The 18,358-nt window shown below is 39.8% G+C and overlaps 1 protein-coding gene across 1 annotated transcript in view; it reads left to right on the plus strand.

Moving 5' to 3' along the window:
- LOC124764117 (pancreatic triacylglycerol lipase-like) overlaps positions 1–18,358 on the plus strand; it is a 210,907-nt gene that overhangs the window by 116,941 nt on the left and 75,608 nt on the right. The window contains exon 6 of the mRNA XM_047249131.1: positions 15,660–15,776. Within this exon, the coding sequence (XP_047105087.1) occupies positions 15,660–15,776 (117 nt within the window). The remainder of the gene's footprint in view (positions 1–15,659; positions 15,777–18,358) is intronic.

Raw genomic sequence — 18,358 nt, forward strand, 5'->3', positions numbered from 1 at the left:
TTGGTCAGGTAAATACAGGGTTATAAATACAAGATCAAATAGGAGTAATGCTGGAGTAGGTTTAATAATGAATAAAAAAATAGGAGTACGGGTAAGCTACTACCAACAGCATAATGAACGCATTATTGTGGCCAAGATAGAGACGAAGCCCATGCCTACTGCCGTAGTACAAGTTTATATGCCAACTAGCTCTGCAGATGATGAATAAATTAATGAAATGTATGATGAGATAAAAGAAATTATTCAGGTAGTGAAGGGAGACGAAAATTTAATAGTAATGCGTGACTGGAATTCGAGAGTAGGAAAAGGGAGAGAAGGAAACGTAGTGGGTGAATATGGATTGGGGGAGAGAAATCAAAGAGGAAGCCATCTGGTGGAATTTTGCACAGAGCACAACTTAATCATAGCTAACATTTGGTTCAAGAATCATGAAAGAAGGTTGTATACATGGAAGAAGCCTGGAGATACTGACGGGTATCAGATAGATTACATAATGGTAAGACAGAGATTTAGGAACCAGGTTTTAAATTGTAAGACATTTCCAGGGGCAGATGTGGACTCTGACAACAAGCTATTGGTTCTGAACTGTAGATTAAAACTGAAGAAACTACAAAAAGGTGGGAATTTAAGGAGATGGGACATGAACTGAAGGAACCATAGGTTGTACAGAGTTTCAGGGAGAGCATAAGGGAACAACTGACAGGAATGGGGGAAAGAAATACAGTAGAAGAAGAATGGGTAGCTCTGAGGGATGAAGTAGTGAAGGCAGCAGAGGATCAAGAAGGAAAAAAGACGAAGGCTAGTAAAAATCCTTGGGTAACAGAAGAAATATTCAATTTAATTGATGAAAGGAGAAAATATAAAAATGCAGTAAATGAAGCAGGCAAAAAGGAATACAAACGTCTCAAAAATGAGATCGACAGGAAGTGCAAAATGGGTAAGCAGGGATGGCTAGAGGACAAATGTAAGGATGTAGAGGCTTATCTCACTAGGGGTAAGATAGATACTGCCTACAGGAAAGTTAAAGAGACCTTTGGAGAAAAGAGAGCAACTTGTATGAATATCAAGAGCTCAGATGGAAACCCAGTTCTAAGCAAAGAAGGGAAAGCAGAAAGGTGGAAGGAGTATATAGAAGGTCTATACAAGGGCGATGTACTTGAGGACAATATTATGGAAATTGAAGAGGATGTAGATGAAGATGAAATGGGAGATACGATACTGCGTGAAGAGTTTGACAGAGCACTGAAAGACCTGAGTCGAAACAAGGTCCCGGGAGTAGACAACATTCCATTAGAACTACTGACGGCCTTGGGAGAGCCAGTCCTGACAAAACTCTACCATCTGGTGAGCAAGATGTATGAGACAGGCGAAATACCCTCAGACTTCAAGAAAAATATAATAATTCCAATCCCAAAGAAAGCAGGTGTTGACAGATGTGAAAATTAGCGAACTATCAGTTTAATAAGTCACAGCTGCAAAATACTTACGCGAATTCTTTACAGACGAATGGAGAAACTGGTAGAAGCCGGCCTCGGCGAAGATCAGTTTGGATTCCGCAGAAATGTCGGCGAAGATCAGTTTGGACTCCGCAGAAATGTTGGAACACGTGAGGCAATACTGACCCTACGACTTATCTTAGAAAATAGAGAAAGCTTTTGACAATGTTGACTGGAATACTCTCTTTCAAATTCTAAAGGTGGCAGGGGTAAAATACAGGGAGTGAAAGGCTATTTACAATTTGTACAGAAACCAGAGGGGCATGAAAGGGAAGCAGCGGTTGGGAAGGGAGTGAGACAGGGTTGTAGCCTGTCCCCGATGTTATTCCATCTGTATACTGAACAAGCAGTAAAAGAAACAAAAGAAAAATTCGGAGTAGGTATTAAAGTCCATGGAGAAGAAATAAAAACGTTGAGGTTCGCCGATGACATTGTAATTCTGTCAGAGACTGCAAAGGACTTGGAAGAGCAGTTGAACGGAATAGACAGCGTCTTGAAATGAGGATATAAGATGAACATCAACAAAAGCAAAACGAGGATAGTGGAATGTAGTCGAATTAAGTCGGGTGATGCTGAGGGAATTAGATTAGGAAATGAGACAAAGTAGTAAAGGAGTTTTGCTATTTGGGGAGCAAAATAACTGATGATTGTCGAAGTAGAGAGGATATAAAATGTAGACTGGCAATGGCAATGAAAGCGTTCCTGAAGAAGAGAAATTTGTTAACATCAAGTATAGATTCAAGCGTCAGGAAGTCGTTTCTGAAAGTATTTGTATGGACTGTAGCCACGTATGGAAGTGAAACATGGACGATGAATAGTTTGGACAAGAAGAGAATAGAAGCTTTCGAAATGTGGTGCTACAGAAGAATGCTGAAGATTAGATGGGTAGATCACATAACTAATGAGGAGGTATCGAATAGGGAAGAAGGGTTCGGTTGGTAGGACATGTTCTGAGGCATCAAGGGATCACAAATTTAGCATTGGAGGGCTGCGTGGAGGGTAAAAATCGTAGAGGAAGACCAAGAGATGAATACACTAAGCAGATTCAGAAGGATGTAGGTTGCAGTAAGTACTGGGAGATGAAGAAGCTTGCACAGGATAGAGTAGCATGGAAAGCTGCATCAAACCAGTCTCAGGACTTAAGACAACAACAACAACAACAGATGAACAGATGTGTTAATCACTCTTGATTGTCTTGATGTCACTGAAAGACTGGGATACTTGTGAAGTTCTCACTCAGCATATGCAGAAGTTTCAGATGAGTTTAATCTATACTGACATATTGGGTACTTTTAATACCAATTTATCCAGCACAGTTTTAGTCCTTTCTTATGACGCTCCTTGAACGCATGAGTTATTGTCTGTAGCAGATTGTACTAGAATCAGTTACTGTCTGGCATTCATAATGAACTACTTATTATCCTCAAAGTAACCCATTAACATTTTGTGCGAGATACAGGCACTAAAGCGGTCATCTGTCGTATAACCTATGAATCATCCTGAGATTTCTAATGCATTCAGGTCCGAAGTTGATGCAGAAATATATGACTTCAGAGTTGATGTGATTCCAATATTTCGTATGTGGTTGAGCTCGATACTACGAGTATAAATTTTGTATCATGTCGCTTGAACCAGAAAGATGAATTCATTACATTGAGCTGTAATTTTGGCGTTAGCAGAGTGCTTCCGTCCTTCTTTGTGAGGACAAATTTTCCTCCCAAACGCAGGAAGTGTTGCTTGGATGTGTTACCTCATCTTGTTGTTGAACGCGAATTCTTATCTTCTTGTTATAATTAAAGGCCATCGAAGCCATAGGTTTGTGGGAGAAATTTTCCTAACAATCGATCCAGTTGTCATACTGAACTGGAGTTTTTATACTGAGTGATGCCATTGTGTGGGGTTCCACTCGTAATTCTCACATGTTATTATTTTCTGCTTCCACTATGAACTGCTCTTCTGTAATGCGTTTTCCTATGCCTACGTCCTTTCTCCTGCGTCTTTGCTTCGCTTTATCAGCAATTATTCGAGCTGCAGCATACATGATATTCTTTATTTGTGGTATAGGCATCATGCTCCTAGCAGGCATTGTCTAATATCTTAAATCCATTATTGCTACAAACTGGATGTTTTTGCATCTCCGTTCGAGGTCCACAATAAATGTAACCTGGGATACGATACTCAACTGGCAGTTTATTGAAAATACCACTGCCACTTATGACGTACTTGTTAACACTCATGTCATGATTCGAGGTTTATATTTTCTGAATACGGGTGATTTTTCCACCGTGTACAGACTATAGGGATACACAAAACAAAAGGTCTAATGAACTTCTGTCAGAAAATGCATGGTTTCCATGCTAGAGACCATTTATTCAATCATACATTGTTACCGAGACTACAGTCTAATACACGTTGTACACTTCTCCAGGGCGTCGCTAAATCGCGAGTTTTCGGACAACGTAGGGTAGAATTCACGATCCATCTTATACTCAAACTGACACATTTAGTATCGTTTTTGTTAAACTGTGAGCGTGGTTAAATAACATTATTTCCGTGTAGCGCGGCCGCTGCTGCTGCAATGGTGGCGCCTCGTCTGTGAGGAGAAAGAAGATCAAATCGTTAGTTAACCATGTTATGCATGATCGACAGATTCTTTTTATCCTTCATCGGTACTAAAACTTACTTCTAGGGGAACCAGGAAGTATTGTCATTTCAGCATATGTCGACATTAGTTTGTCATTAATCAGCTCATTGTATACTTCAGAGTCATATCAAAGATATTTTAAGGTTAGAGTTATTCGTTTACTCGTAAATAATTAAATCTGGATTTTTGTTTGCTATTTATGGTGAAATGAACAGGCAAATACCAGAAGGGGTACACTTTTTTAGGTCCGAAAGAGTATTAACACAACAATTGCTACCGAATACATTAATTGTGATGTTTGTCCAAATGCATTAGACGTTTGTAAGTGTCAAAGGTGGTTTTCTACGTTTGAATCTGGCAATTTTCATCTTTCCACTCGTACTTACCAGGAAGAACAACAACTTTGGACAATACAATATTAAGGTTGGAAGCAAACCCGTGTCCGACAATCGAGTAACAGTCAAACACTCGTAACTAACCTTGATCGACCATGCAAGAAAATATGCAGCAGGTTGATACAGACAAAAAAGCTAACCGATTCACCACATGCAACTTATTGCTTCAGCGACACACTGCAGAAACTTTTTTTGATCGCTGGAACATTGGAGACGAAAAATGGGACTCTATGATACTCCAAAACGCAAAAGACAGTAGCTCTCTCTGCATGAGCCACCAAGAAGCACTACTAAGCCAGACTTACACGTCAAAAGGGTATTTGGTGGAGTATTTGGGGAATCATTCATTTAGAAGGGCTGAAACCTGGACAGTCTGTAAATGCACATCTTTACTGTGAAAAACTGGACCGAGGAAATCAATCTTTAATTGAAAAGTGTCTAACGATTGTCGATAGGTAAGACGTTATTGTACTGGTGCTAGTGTTCTACTAAAAAAGCTCAGAAGAATGATACAAAGAATAAAACCTCTGATGCAATAAATAAAGTTATTTATCATCGTAGTCCAACTGAATATCATATATTAAAGCAGTTATTTATAATCTATACGTAAAATTACGAATGTGTAAGGTGGAATCTTAAAAATTTAATTGAACTTTTTATGAATCTGTGAAACGTAAATAATTAACTAAACACGATAATGGAAGACGGTAATTTGCAAGACGAACTTTGGAAAAAATTAATGAAGTGGGGTGCAAGGTATTTCCTCAGCCACCAAACTCGCTCGATATTCTGCTGTCGTATTTCCATTTATTCCAGTCGCTACAATATTTTCTAAGCGGTGAAAAAACTGGAAATGTGGATGATGTCCAAAATTCAATCTCTAGATATTTTTCTCAAAAATGGTATGATTTTTACTGTTGAAAATTTGCTCACTTGATGGAAAAAGGTTGCTAATAACGAGGGTGATCGCATCATTGACTAAAAATAAAAACTACTTAACATTTTATGTGTTTGAATTTAATGTAAAAAAGTGACGTTACTTTCCGGTCCTCCTAAAACATGATGATTGTCTTGCTGCTATAGCTTCAACATGGTCACCGTTTGAGAGGTCTCAAACTGATTGAAGGGTTTATGGATAGCTGTAAATATATAGGTTTTGGTCTAATGAACAAGGCTTTTATACTTGATACTAAATACAGGGCTCGTTGTTAACTTGCGTAAGAGCAGTACTTTGTGTGCTTCCATTGATTTATGACATTGGTTTATGCTTGGTTGGTCAGACTCCCTTTTTATAGTAAATGGTACAATACCATTAGTGTTACAGATTTCAGGTTTTGAGTATTCTAGGCGGCTTTTGAGTGCTGTGAAGTCTTGCTGCTTTTCACGCTTCACATCTGGCACAATGCGCAACTGTGTCTGACAGCGATAAGCGGTGTCAGTGAGAAACGTTGCCCCCTGGACGCGTGTACTGAACTAGATACCGGTCATAGCCACGTACCGCTGGCGAGTGCTGGCTTCCGAAGCACTTGACAGAGTTGGACCAGTGGACTACTGCAGTACGTCATGCAGCTTCCTTGCGACGTTGCAGTGACGAGTATTTAATTCTGCATAAAAGGTCAGCCACAGATGTGTACATACTCTGGCTGTAGGAGCGCCAGTCTGGTAACTAGACTGGCCAGAGCAGCTTACGTACAAACATGCAGCATTATGAATGCTCACATGGTGGCTGTCTTGCATCAGGCAGGTACGTCACATCGATTCTTTGGTAAAACTTTGTCTTTCTTTGTACTGGAGGTGGTGCCCCTAATCGCGTTAAAGGCAGCCACTGGCTTTTTTAAGGTTGATCAATCTTGACAAAGAAGACATTTGAACATGCTAACATCACTTTCGGTAGTATCCGTACTTGACGGTATTGAGGTGAAAAACAGTTTTCACCTTCCTCTAAATACAACACTTGCGCAATGGCATTGGCATTGGTTTACACGTGGCAGTAGACAGAATACTCGTCTACAACATGTCCTGAAAACTTCTGGCTTGCAAAAGTACTTAGTCAAAAACGTGAGATGCCTGATGGACATATACGTTGAACAAAAGCTTTACAAAGTGATACTATAACATATACAGGGTGTTACAAAAAGGTACGGCCAAACTTTCAGGAAAAATTCCTCACACACAAAGAAAGAAAATATGTTATGTGGACATGTGTCCGGAAACGCTTACTTTCCATGTTGGAGCTCATTTTATTACTTCTCTTCAAATCACATTAATCATGGAATGGAAACACACAGCAACAGAACGTACCAGCGTGACTTCAAACACTTTTTTACAGGAAATGTTCAAAATGTCCTCCGTTAGCGAGGATACATGCATCCACCCTCCGTCGCATGGAATCGCTGATGCGCTGATGCAGCCTGGAGAATGGCGTATTGTATCACAGCCGTCCACAATACGAGAACGAAGAGTCTCTACATTTGGTACCAGGGTTGCGTAGACAAGAGCTTTCAAATGCCCCCATAAATGAAAGCCAAGAGGGTTGAGGTCAGGAGAGCGTGGAGGCCATGGAATTGGTCCGCCTCTACCAATCCATCGGTCACCGAATCTGTTGTTGAGAAGCGTACGGACACTTCGACTGAAATGCGCAGGAACTCCATCGCGCATGAACCACATGTTGTGTCGTACTTGTAAAGGCACATGTTCTAGCAGCACAGGTAGAGTACCCCGTATGAAATCATGATAACGTGCTCCATTGAGCGTAGGTGGAAGGACATGGGGCCCAATCAAGACTTCACCAACAATGCCTGCCCAAACGTTCACAGAAAATCTGTGTCGATGACGTGATTGCACAATTGCGTGCGGATTCTCGTCAGCCCACACATGCTGACTGTGAAAATGTACAATTTGATCACGTTGGAATGAAGCCTCATCCGTAAAGAGAACATTTGCACTGAAATGAGGATTGACACATTGTTGGATGAACCATTCGCAGAAGTGTACCCGTGGAGGCCAATCAGCTGCTGATAGTGCCTGCACACGCTGTACATGGTACGGAAACAACTGGTTCTCCCGTAGCACTCTCCATACAGTGACGTGGTCAACGTTACCTTGTACAGCAGCAACTTCTCTGACGCTGACATTAGGGTTATCGTCAACTGCACGAAGAATTGCCTCGTCCATTGCAGGTGTCCTCGTCGTTCTAGGTCTTCCCCAGTCGCCAGTCATTGTCTGGAATGTTCGGTGCTCCCTAAGACGCCGATCAATTGCTTCGAACGTCTTCCTGTCGGGACACCTTCGTTCTGGAAATCTGCCTCGATACAAACATACCGCGCTACGGCTATTGCCCCGTGCTAATCCATACATCAAATGGGCATCTGCCAACTCCGCATTTGTAAACATTGCACTGACTGCAAAACCACGTTCGTGATGAACACTAACCTGTTGATGCTACGTACTGACGTGGTTGATGCTAGTACTGTAGAGCAATGAGTCGCATGTCAACACAAGCACCGAAGTCAACACTACCTTCCTTCAATTGGGCCAAGTGGCTGTGAATCGAGTCAGTACATACTGACGAAACTAAAATGAGCTCTAACATGGAAATTAAGCGTTTCCGGACACATGTCCACATAACATCTATTCTTTATTTGTGTGTGAGGAATGTTTCCTGAAAGTTTGGCCGTACCTTTTTGTAACACCCTGTAGGTGGCTGTTTGGTCTGTCTCTGACAATTATCAATGTTCAGCACACGAATATTTTAACACAAATTCAAATCTGCACGAATGGAACTATTTACACAACAAGAAGATACACATTTGGCAAATTTATTTGGTTGGTACACCCGCATTTTGCTCTATCCTGCCAATTTTAACAACTTCTGGACTTGGTGTTCCAATTGATAATCAATTGTACCAGTTTCTGTAGTTGGTACCAATTGACTAACATTTTTCAGACTATACTATGACATCATTATTTTATGCTATCAAAGTATCTTACTTTGTCTTCTTTAACTCTGCTTCTCACTACAAGATTGTGTAAATGGAACAACAACAAAATTACTTCTTATGAAAAATATCCACACCCTAATCCTCTCATGTTTGGTATTTTAATTTCATTAACACAGCAACAGTTGTGTTTGTATTCTATCCATTTACCCTGCAGCGCTCAAACCTATGGCTCTGTGTGTGTATGTGATCAAGGCGGACACTTTCTGTATTAATGTGGAACAGCTGACAACTACAAGACTGAGCTGCAGCAATTTATAAACTATGTGTGTGTGTATGCTGTTATTGATTGGTGGAATTGAAAATAAAAACCAGTTATGTAGGATGCATTTATTTACAACTGAGAATTATAGTAAAAGCCATTCTTTGTAATGCTGTATTCGTCCTGATTGCTTGGCAGCAGAAATAAACTTGATTTAAAAGGCTACTGTGGTTCATGCAATAGTAGTACTGATAGCTCTGTAGTAATAACAAAGCCCTAACTATAGCGACATACACAGGTAATAACAGAAATAATAAGTGATGATGCAGGAATACTTTTTGACAGGTATTTCCAGTGCAACTCTGAACCGCTTCTTGCGTTTTGGGAGACTGGATAGAAATTTTAAAGAGGGTATAGAATTCTAGCAAATGCAGTACATTGTGTTGGCGAAGCCAGTCAGGTAATGAATCTTCTTACCATTCTGTTGCACTGCCGTTATTTGTTGAACAATGTCCTCTTGTAAGGAGTGATGCACTTTTCATTACTATGACTTTCAATTTTTTATGGTGAAAGCTATGAATACATTTCTCTGATAGATGTTTACAACAAATGGACTATTTAAAGTCTTCTTCTCTCAACATAAGTGTCTTGTTAATTGAACACATGAGACCTAGACATGTGCACATACAGTGAACAAATATTGCTGCTCATATTACCGAATTCTAAAAACTAAAATTGTTAGAGGGGTGTAGGGGCCGAATATGCACACCTGTGGCAGAATTGACCAAGAGCATAATGACGGTGTGTCATTGACGTCAGACAGAGGGAATTCTGGGAAATAGGGAAGTGAAGGGAATTCCTTCCTCTATGCGTGTGAAGAAAGATCTCAGTGGACGTTAAATATATGAAAGTCTTTTGTTATCAAAATACGAGCTTTTATAACAAAGATTAGATTCGCTGAGTCTTGATATCCCGACAGAACATTAATGGCCCAAGAGAAGAGAGAGAGAGAGAGAGAGAGAGAGAGAGAGAGAGAGAGAGAGTTATATTGAATTTTCTGAATTGAATGCGATCTCTCTCACAATTTTGTATTCCAGGGGCACCTTCAAATAAGGTTGATGGCAGAAGCAATTTATTGCTTGAAAACTTCTATGTTCTATGATGTATCACCACAAGCATGAAGTACAATTTGTGATATTTGACTGTCTCCAATTTTTGGGATAAGTTGAGATATTTTTGGCGCAAGGTCATGCATTGCCCTTTGTTGAAGCACTCTTACTCCTACCTACATTTTGAAGTTTTAAAATCATGCACTGCCTTGATAAAGTCAACTTTATAGGTCATTGACATACTGTGACATTACCAGGTTTCAGGTTCATTGAGGTCACTATACTAAAAGTGACGCCCTCACTCGAATATGGATCCAGGGATTCTAGATCCGAACCAAAGGCTGAGTGGTGTTCTGAATGCTGAATGCCCAATGCCTAATACCTACTATCTACCTCCTAATGCATAGCCAAAATGCATAATGCGTAATGATGAGAGTAATAGTATAAAGTGAGACATTTTCTTACAATCAGTTCAGATATGATTGAGCACTATGCTTGTTAACGTATCTGTCAATTAAATTGGACAAAAGAGTAGTCTGGAAAGATAGGTGTTGAAATCCCGACGAAATATCCGCAGCAACTGGCTTTGCTGTAATAAAGGCAAGCTGCAGCTGTCTATGTACTAGAAAATATATTCAACAACATTTCTTGACTTGTACAGAGACTGGAGCAGCAATTTCCAAAGGAGAAGACAGACCAAGATGAAGCCAAAGAAAATTATGTATTTATGAAAGCAGAAAATGGACAGGGAGAAGATGAATGTTATGTGGTGGATTATGACTGGTGGTTCACTGGTAGATGTCAGTGGACATAACTTAATAAATCACAATGTAAGATACCCAAGAACGAGAGGGTTACACAACCTATTGTTTGAAATTAAACCTCCTGAAAAGAGTTCCCCAACCTGAGATCTTGATTTCAGTAAATCTATAGAGGCTACCAATGATCACAAGCCAAGATCTTTCCTCTACAGGAAAGTAAATTGCAGCAGAGTCTACAAGTATATGCATCTGCATTGAATAAAATTGGTGTGTTGTTATTGAGAGATGATGAAATATATGTTGGCTTGGGTGAGAACACAATTTCAGACTCTAATACAGTTGTGCTTAATTCAGATATGAAAGTCTTCTCCGCTCTTTTAAGAGAAGAAGAAGATGCAGATCAAGAAACATGCACTTCAACTTCCAGTCAGACTAATTTCTCAGAGATTGCGACAGCACTTCTAAAAGAATAAGAAGACAGACCAAGGTGATGATGCTAAAGCCAATGTATTTGTAAAACCAGAAGATGGAGCGTTGGAGTTTTGGTGATTATGATGGAAGATGATAATGAATATGACACACATTACAATTAGGAAAATGATAATGATGATGATGAAGAGCAAGAGGATAGTTATGATGACGAAGATGGCACTCAGAGTTGGAAGATGCTGTCCAACAACTCACCAGAAGATATTTACTGGAGTAACCCAAATGAATTGGTATTAGTTTTCTTGCTAGATTTGAAAGTGGTAGGCAATAATTCACATGGAAATGAAAAATTATCTGCTGAATAGGAAGCATCGATAATTGCTTGAAGTTTGGAACAATGGACATAGAAAATAATGAAGTGGAATACTCAATTTCAGGATGAGATGTTATGTATGAGAACTTTTTTTTCGTGTCATTTCCACTGTAATATGTTACAATGTTGATGTAATATGAAAATGTAAAAGAAATATGTAACGAATTTTATATCTAGCCTATTTTTGTACAAGTCTTTCCATTCAATCACTCTGTAATATATTATAACACTGATGCCTCAGTCACGTAAAATAAAAATAAAATTTGATGTAGAAATTAATGGATTTAAAACAGAGAAAGACGAAATTTACTGACAAGACAGAATTTCAAGTGTTTATGCATTTTTTGACACTGGCCTACTATTACAGGAAATACGTTTGAACATAGCACAAGAGTCAGGAATGTCTGTGTGCTCAAATATGCATGAGCACATGTGTGCATGTGTATGTGCAATTTCACCTGCATGCATGTGCATGTAATTTTTTGGGGTATACATATTTGAATATGCCACAAAAATATACATATCAGTTACTATATATATATATATATATATATATATATATATATATGTATATGTGTGTGTGTGTGTGTGTGTGTGTGTTATTTGTTTGTGTCAAAACTCTTGCTACGTGAATTTGTAATTTTATCCATCAGTTTATTACTAATCTGTGATTGGCTGGAGTAGTTTCAGTTTAGTATAGTTAAACTGATCCACCAACTTGTAATTTTCATTGGTTGTTTCACTTTATTACTGCACTCTGAATGAAGATGTGGAAGGGAGGTAGCATAATGTGTGTTTTTTTTATTTCCGCACTAGCACAATTGGACTGTTTTCACCATCTTGGATTTTTGATCGACTGTTTTGTTTTGGTAATATGTCGTGATTGGCTGGAGACAGGGGGAGAGGGTGAAAGGAGTATGGAGAGGGGAAAGGGGGAGTGGACAGGACATGGCGTCATGACATCTCGTGTTTACAGTCATTGCCACTGCCCTTCTGTACAGGTAACTCAACTGCGTAGGTTATAATGGGCGAGATTCGTTATAGCCACACTACTGTAGAACACTGTTTCTTCGTCCAACACGTGAACCAGTTGATTCCTGCCCATTGTCACCACTTTGACTACCTTTGAATGTTATACACCTTTTCGTGCTCACAGTGGATTACAGTGCTATTTAGTGGTAATATACGAGGTAGATCCCAGTTTCTGTTTCTTATTAATGCCGTTGTTTTGTGTGAAATCGTTAGACGTTTTTGAGCAGGCCTTGAGAAGAGGAAGTGGATTACCAATTGAAAACTGTTTATAGATATTTTAAAAAATGCGTGCTGCTATTCAAATCTTCGTAACGAATAAAGTTACAAGACAGTCAGTCACGCCTCTGGTGGCTAAACGTTTGTGTGATACTTTTTTTGTATTGCTTCTGGTCAAACTAAATAGAACGCCCTTATAACATACTTTCAAATTATGACATGTGGCACATACTTACAAAATAATTTTATTTTCATCGAATCGTTGACATTAGACCACAGTTTTATTACAAGTTGTATAGATTATACCGTCTTCTGCGACTGTAATAAAAGTCATATTAAGACCAAATGCCTTCTGCTTTATTCTAAAGCATCTTCAGTGGTTAGGTTTCTTTGTTTCTTATCTGATTCTTCACGCTTTTCTACACTAGTATGGTAGATTGTATCACGCAGGACTTCCACTAATATTAAATATATTCAGGTTTATTTGTTGTGAAGATATTTCATGTCAATCAAACTACTATCTTCTAAAATCTACCACAATGTGTAGAAGAACGTGAAGAATGATGTAAGAAACAAAAAATCCTGACCACTAAATATGCTTTAGGATAAAGCGAAACGCTTTTGGTCTTAGTAAGACTTACTACAGTCGCAGAATATGGTCTAACCTATATAACTTTTAATAATGCGACTGTGGAAAAAGGGGCGAAAAACAAAGAAGATAACATGTTAATTTTATTATTGTTAACTCTGTCAGAATACTACAGTTACAGACTAACGCCTTACAGGAAATTTACGAACCTGAAACCTTCTGAGTATAAAGTAGTGTTTAATGAAATTACGGTTTAGTGTTCTCTTGATCTCACTATTGATATATCTCCGTGTTATACCTTTATGGCTATGGGAAAAACTCAGAAAAATTGAGAACCTGATTTCTACTTATGTACATTTTTGCAATAAACTATTGGGCATTAGGTGGCATTCGTAACGGCGTTGATACATGCGCAAGTCACATGGCAGGCATTTCGTATCGGTATGCGTTTTTGGTGTATGCGCTTTGATTCGGGATGTGTTATTGTCATAAACACCCATCACTAATGTACAGCTCGTAGCGCTCTCTCTCGAATTATGACTCAAGCGGATTTGTACAACTAGAAGGATGGAGCAGGAGTGTCATAATAGAACCCAAAGATAGAAGTTGCCAACAAACCCAGTGCAGAAGCGTTTCGTCCTTTTGTAGATCAATCAAGTCTGTCACAAGTGTGCTTGTGTTTTATTGGCTCGCTTACGTTTCCATCCCAGTCAGTCAATTTGTCTATGGAAAAAAGACATGACGTTGGGTGAGATGTGTTTCCTGTCGCTGCACATTTGTTCTTTAAGCAGTCCCGTCACATTTCTGTTTGGACGTTGGCCTTGGAATCATGAAGTTTACTCTGAATGCCTGTGTCTATTCTGAGCGACCGCCTGCACACAGACGTTTCACTTCCTTCCATTGGCAATTTGTCGCAGAAGTAAAACACCAAAGTTGATAGCTCACAACCTCGCCTTCTACCGTCCGTACCACTAGCTTGTCTAGACTCTTTTTCCCCAGTGGGAGATATTAAAGATAGTGGGGTATTCAAGCGCAGAGCAACAAGACTTTCTTTGTGATTCTTCAGTTTCTCCAGGCGTATTTTATGACGAAATAAATCTCGGGTGAACAGCCTGGTATGAGTGTGCATAGGACACAATATTTCGGCAATCGACCACGTTGCCATCATCAGGTGCACTGATGTACTGACCGGCGGTGCGCCGGCGCCATGTATATATAGGACAATCCCTGTTCCGCTGCTCAGTCAGGCGCTTCCTATGAGTCGGTGCGGTCCGCGCCCCGCGCGCGGTCCAAGTACAGCGTCCGTTCTCCCGCCGTCTGGGCGCTGCATTCTAGGATATTTATTATTTGTAATTTGGATTAGGTATGAAATGACAGTAATATAGTCAACAGTGAAATGGTACGAGGGTTGCCCAGAAAGTAATGCACCTTAATTTTTTTCTCAGCTGAAAACAATGCTACGAATGCTAAACGTTAGGTATGTATTATTTCAAGTCTCCTTGAGTGAGCGCGCCAAGTTCCCGTCACTTCCGTCAGATAAGCGTAGCTCCAGGACAAAACGGCGTCTGTACGTGACGCACGTTACAATCAACGTGCCGTCATTGACATTCTCTCTACAGAGAAATAAACTGTGGGGAATATTCATAAACGCTTGTGCAAAGTCTGTGGAGCATCTGCTGTTGGAAGAAGTACAGTTTACTCGCTGGGCACGGAATGACAGGTCATCAGAAGGCTGTTCGGCGGAGCTCCACGATTTGTAGCGGTCAAGGAGACCACCCACGGCTGTCACACCTGACATGTTGCAGCGAGCTGATGTTGTCAATCGCCTTTAAAGGATGCCATTCGTGGAAGACATTTTGAGGACGATGAGGAGGTGATTGACACAGTGAAGCACTGGATCCGTCACCGGGACAAGGATTGGTAACGAAGGGCGTAGATACCCTTGTTTCGCGCTAGAGGAAGGCCGTAGAACGTGACGGAGATTACGTGGAAAAATAGGGTGTGCAGATAAAACACCATTCTTTCGTGTGTGTAATTCCCATTATGTTCAATAAGGAACTGTTGAAGAAAAAAATTCAGTGCATTACTTTCAGGGCAACCCTCGTAGTATATACTTTTAAAAACTAAGATTACTTCTTAGAATTGCCTTTTTGTAGGAAATGTCTTGACCTATAGACGCACCTCTCGTGTTTTGCATTATACTTAACACTTACGATAATGATTTATTCACTAAGACTAACCTCGCTAACAATCAGATAAAATACAACGAACTGTACGGCATTGCTACCATGCAGTTATGAAGCACGTGTCGTATATTAAGTCTTCCAAGTGTTTCACATGTAGCCCCGTTTCTTCGTGATTTAAGTGAGTAAAGACCTCTGGGAGCGACCTGAGCGGTGCGTGGCGTGGTTTCAGGTCTGGACCCGGCAGATCCGTCCTACACGTACATGCCAGAGTTCGTACGGCTGGACCCCAGCGACGCCGACTTCGTAGACGTCATCCACACTGACTCGCAGTCCATCCTCGGCAACGGTGAGAAACTGCGAAACCCTCTTTATCTCTCTTTCAGTAAAACAGTCGAAATTACATTTACCTTTATACGTAGTTCTACACCATGTGATTTAAAGTAGCTTGTCACCACTTTCGTCTTCGAGAATACTATTTTTATCTCTGTATCAACGTGACTAGGTCAACATACTAAAAAGTAAGAGGATAATCACACAAATGAGTTACATGGTTTTAGATTGAGGGGCCAAAAGTAACGGGAACAAGCGTCCCGTTTTAAGAAATGTTAACACTGAAAGCGTTTCGCTTTATTTTAAAGCATCCTCAGTGGTCGCTGTATTATTGTTATACTGACCATTGAAAATGCTTTAAAAATATAATCAAACACGTTTGGGTACAGTGACCTCTGAAGGTGGTTTAAAAGAGAACGAAATACTTTTGTTATAGTCACAAAAGACGTTGTTGACCCATACAACTTGTACAACTGTATCTGCGGAAAAAGAGGCCGTTGGACAAAGAAGACAACAAGTAATGAAAGAAAACTAATTAACATTCGAGCAAGAAGGTACAGCTTAAAAGCTAATCAAGGAGAAGGTAACTGAGGTAGTCGGCTCCGTTGTTTGAAATTATGCTGGTCACAGTTATACATAATCTGAACGTTGACTTATTTGCAATGTCACCATAGCACTCATTTTGGCGAGAAATTCTCACACATGTTCCTACCTGCTCTGACAGCGTTCCCCGTTAATTTTCTGTAAGAAAATTTGCAATGGGGACAGAGTCAGTAGGTTACAGTGATTTGCGGCGGTCATAAACCACTGGTAAAAATATCATTTACGAATGATGTATGCCTAGCAAACATGGTAGCTTACGTGAACGCAATTCTGAACCATCACTAAAGCGTTAAGAAAATAATAATTGTCCTTCCAGCAAATCTTTGGAGCTACAGAGGTCGTTTCACAAGATGGTGCAGGTTTCTTCAACATCAGGAAAACAACGGCAAAGTTCTACAGACACGTACATAAGCTGGACGAAAATAGATTTACCAAAAAAATTTTTAAATAGTGAGAACTAATACAGTGAAAACGAAATGGGTAAAGGAAACTATGGAAGACCCCAAGAGACTGAACATCTCCTCATAAGACATGGGCACGGGAAAAGAATCAGAAAACTGAAATTTCGGCAAACGCCCAACGAGAAGAAAACAGGAAAGAAGCGGACATAAGACAGGAAGACACATGAGAGTGCCGGTGGTGTCTAAAACAGGTAAACACACAAATAAGAACTTAAAACTTCTGTGCTATAACATTTTATAAGACGTGAATCGGCGTGTTGCTTAGGCAACGATAAATTTTACAACTCTCAAAAACAATCTTCTTTTGTCTCTTGTGATATCACAGAACATATAGTTCTGAAGCCAACCTTATTGATGTCAAAACTCTCACTAACACACCAAAACACTATATGGAAGAGTAACCTGATCCCAAATCACCCCCTTCTCAGTAAGACGGTCACAATTCACTGTACCACGTCCACTAGTCTTGCGGGAAATCTAATGACGCGACCCGTTCTTGATGTTTGTGGTTTTTTATCTTCAGGTTGGGGTAGTGGTGAAACTTGGGTATCTTCCGGCAATCTAACGTCTTCGTTCAGCAAATATGCAGGTTTCAATTGGTCGAAGGAAATGTTTTTTACTTGGTCTTTAATTTTGAAAATTTTGGTGTTCTTTCCACAACTTCGTATGGGTCTTCATAAGGAGGCTCTAACGACTTTGTAACTCTATCAGCCCTTACAAATACGTATGTTGACGTGCTGGGGTCCTTGTGTACAAATGGTGTCCGTTTTCCTTTGTGAGTTATTTGCACAGGTTTCAGCTAGTTCATATATTGTGTTAGTTGTGAAACAAATTGGGGTAAGTGTTTATCACTTTTTTTACGACTTCTTGAAAAAAATCACCAGGTATCCTGATGGGTGAACCATAAACCATTTCTGCCATCGTAGCATTCGTGTTTTCTCTGATTGAGCAACGAAGACCAAGAAGGATTACAGGTATTGTTTGAGTCCATTTTATAGTTGAATGTGAACGGATTGCTGCTTTAAGTGTGCGATGAAATCTTCCTATTTTTTCGTTTGGATTGAGGATGATATGCAGTAGTCTGAGTTTGATTACAACCACATGTTTTGATAGAGCTTGGAACAGGTCTGAATTAAATTGTCTTCCACGATCGGCTGCTATTTGATAAGGTGTGCCAATCTAGTAATCCAACAACTGAAGAAAGCTTGAGCTACAGCTTCTGCTTGTATATCCCGAAGTGGTATTATCTCTGTCCAATTTGTAACTCTATCGATGCATATTGAGCAATACGTATATTCATCAGAAGGAGGCATTGGCCCTATAAAATCCAGATGCATTACTTTAAAACGTTCATCCGTGTCGGGAACGTGTCCAATTGGTGAATGCACATGTCGTGATATCTTGTTTTTTGGCAAGCATTACATGCTCATGACCATTTTGCAATGTCCTATTTCATATTCACCCAGACACATCTTGATGTAATCATTTTTACAGTTGTCTTCATACCTGGATGAGCCAAATTATGATAAGGTTG

This window comes from Schistocerca piceifrons, chromosome 1, assembly GCF_021461385.2.
Source record: "Schistocerca piceifrons isolate TAMUIC-IGC-003096 chromosome 1, iqSchPice1.1, whole genome shotgun sequence".
Classification (NCBI taxonomy): domain Eukaryota; kingdom Metazoa; phylum Arthropoda; class Insecta; order Orthoptera; family Acrididae; genus Schistocerca; species Schistocerca piceifrons.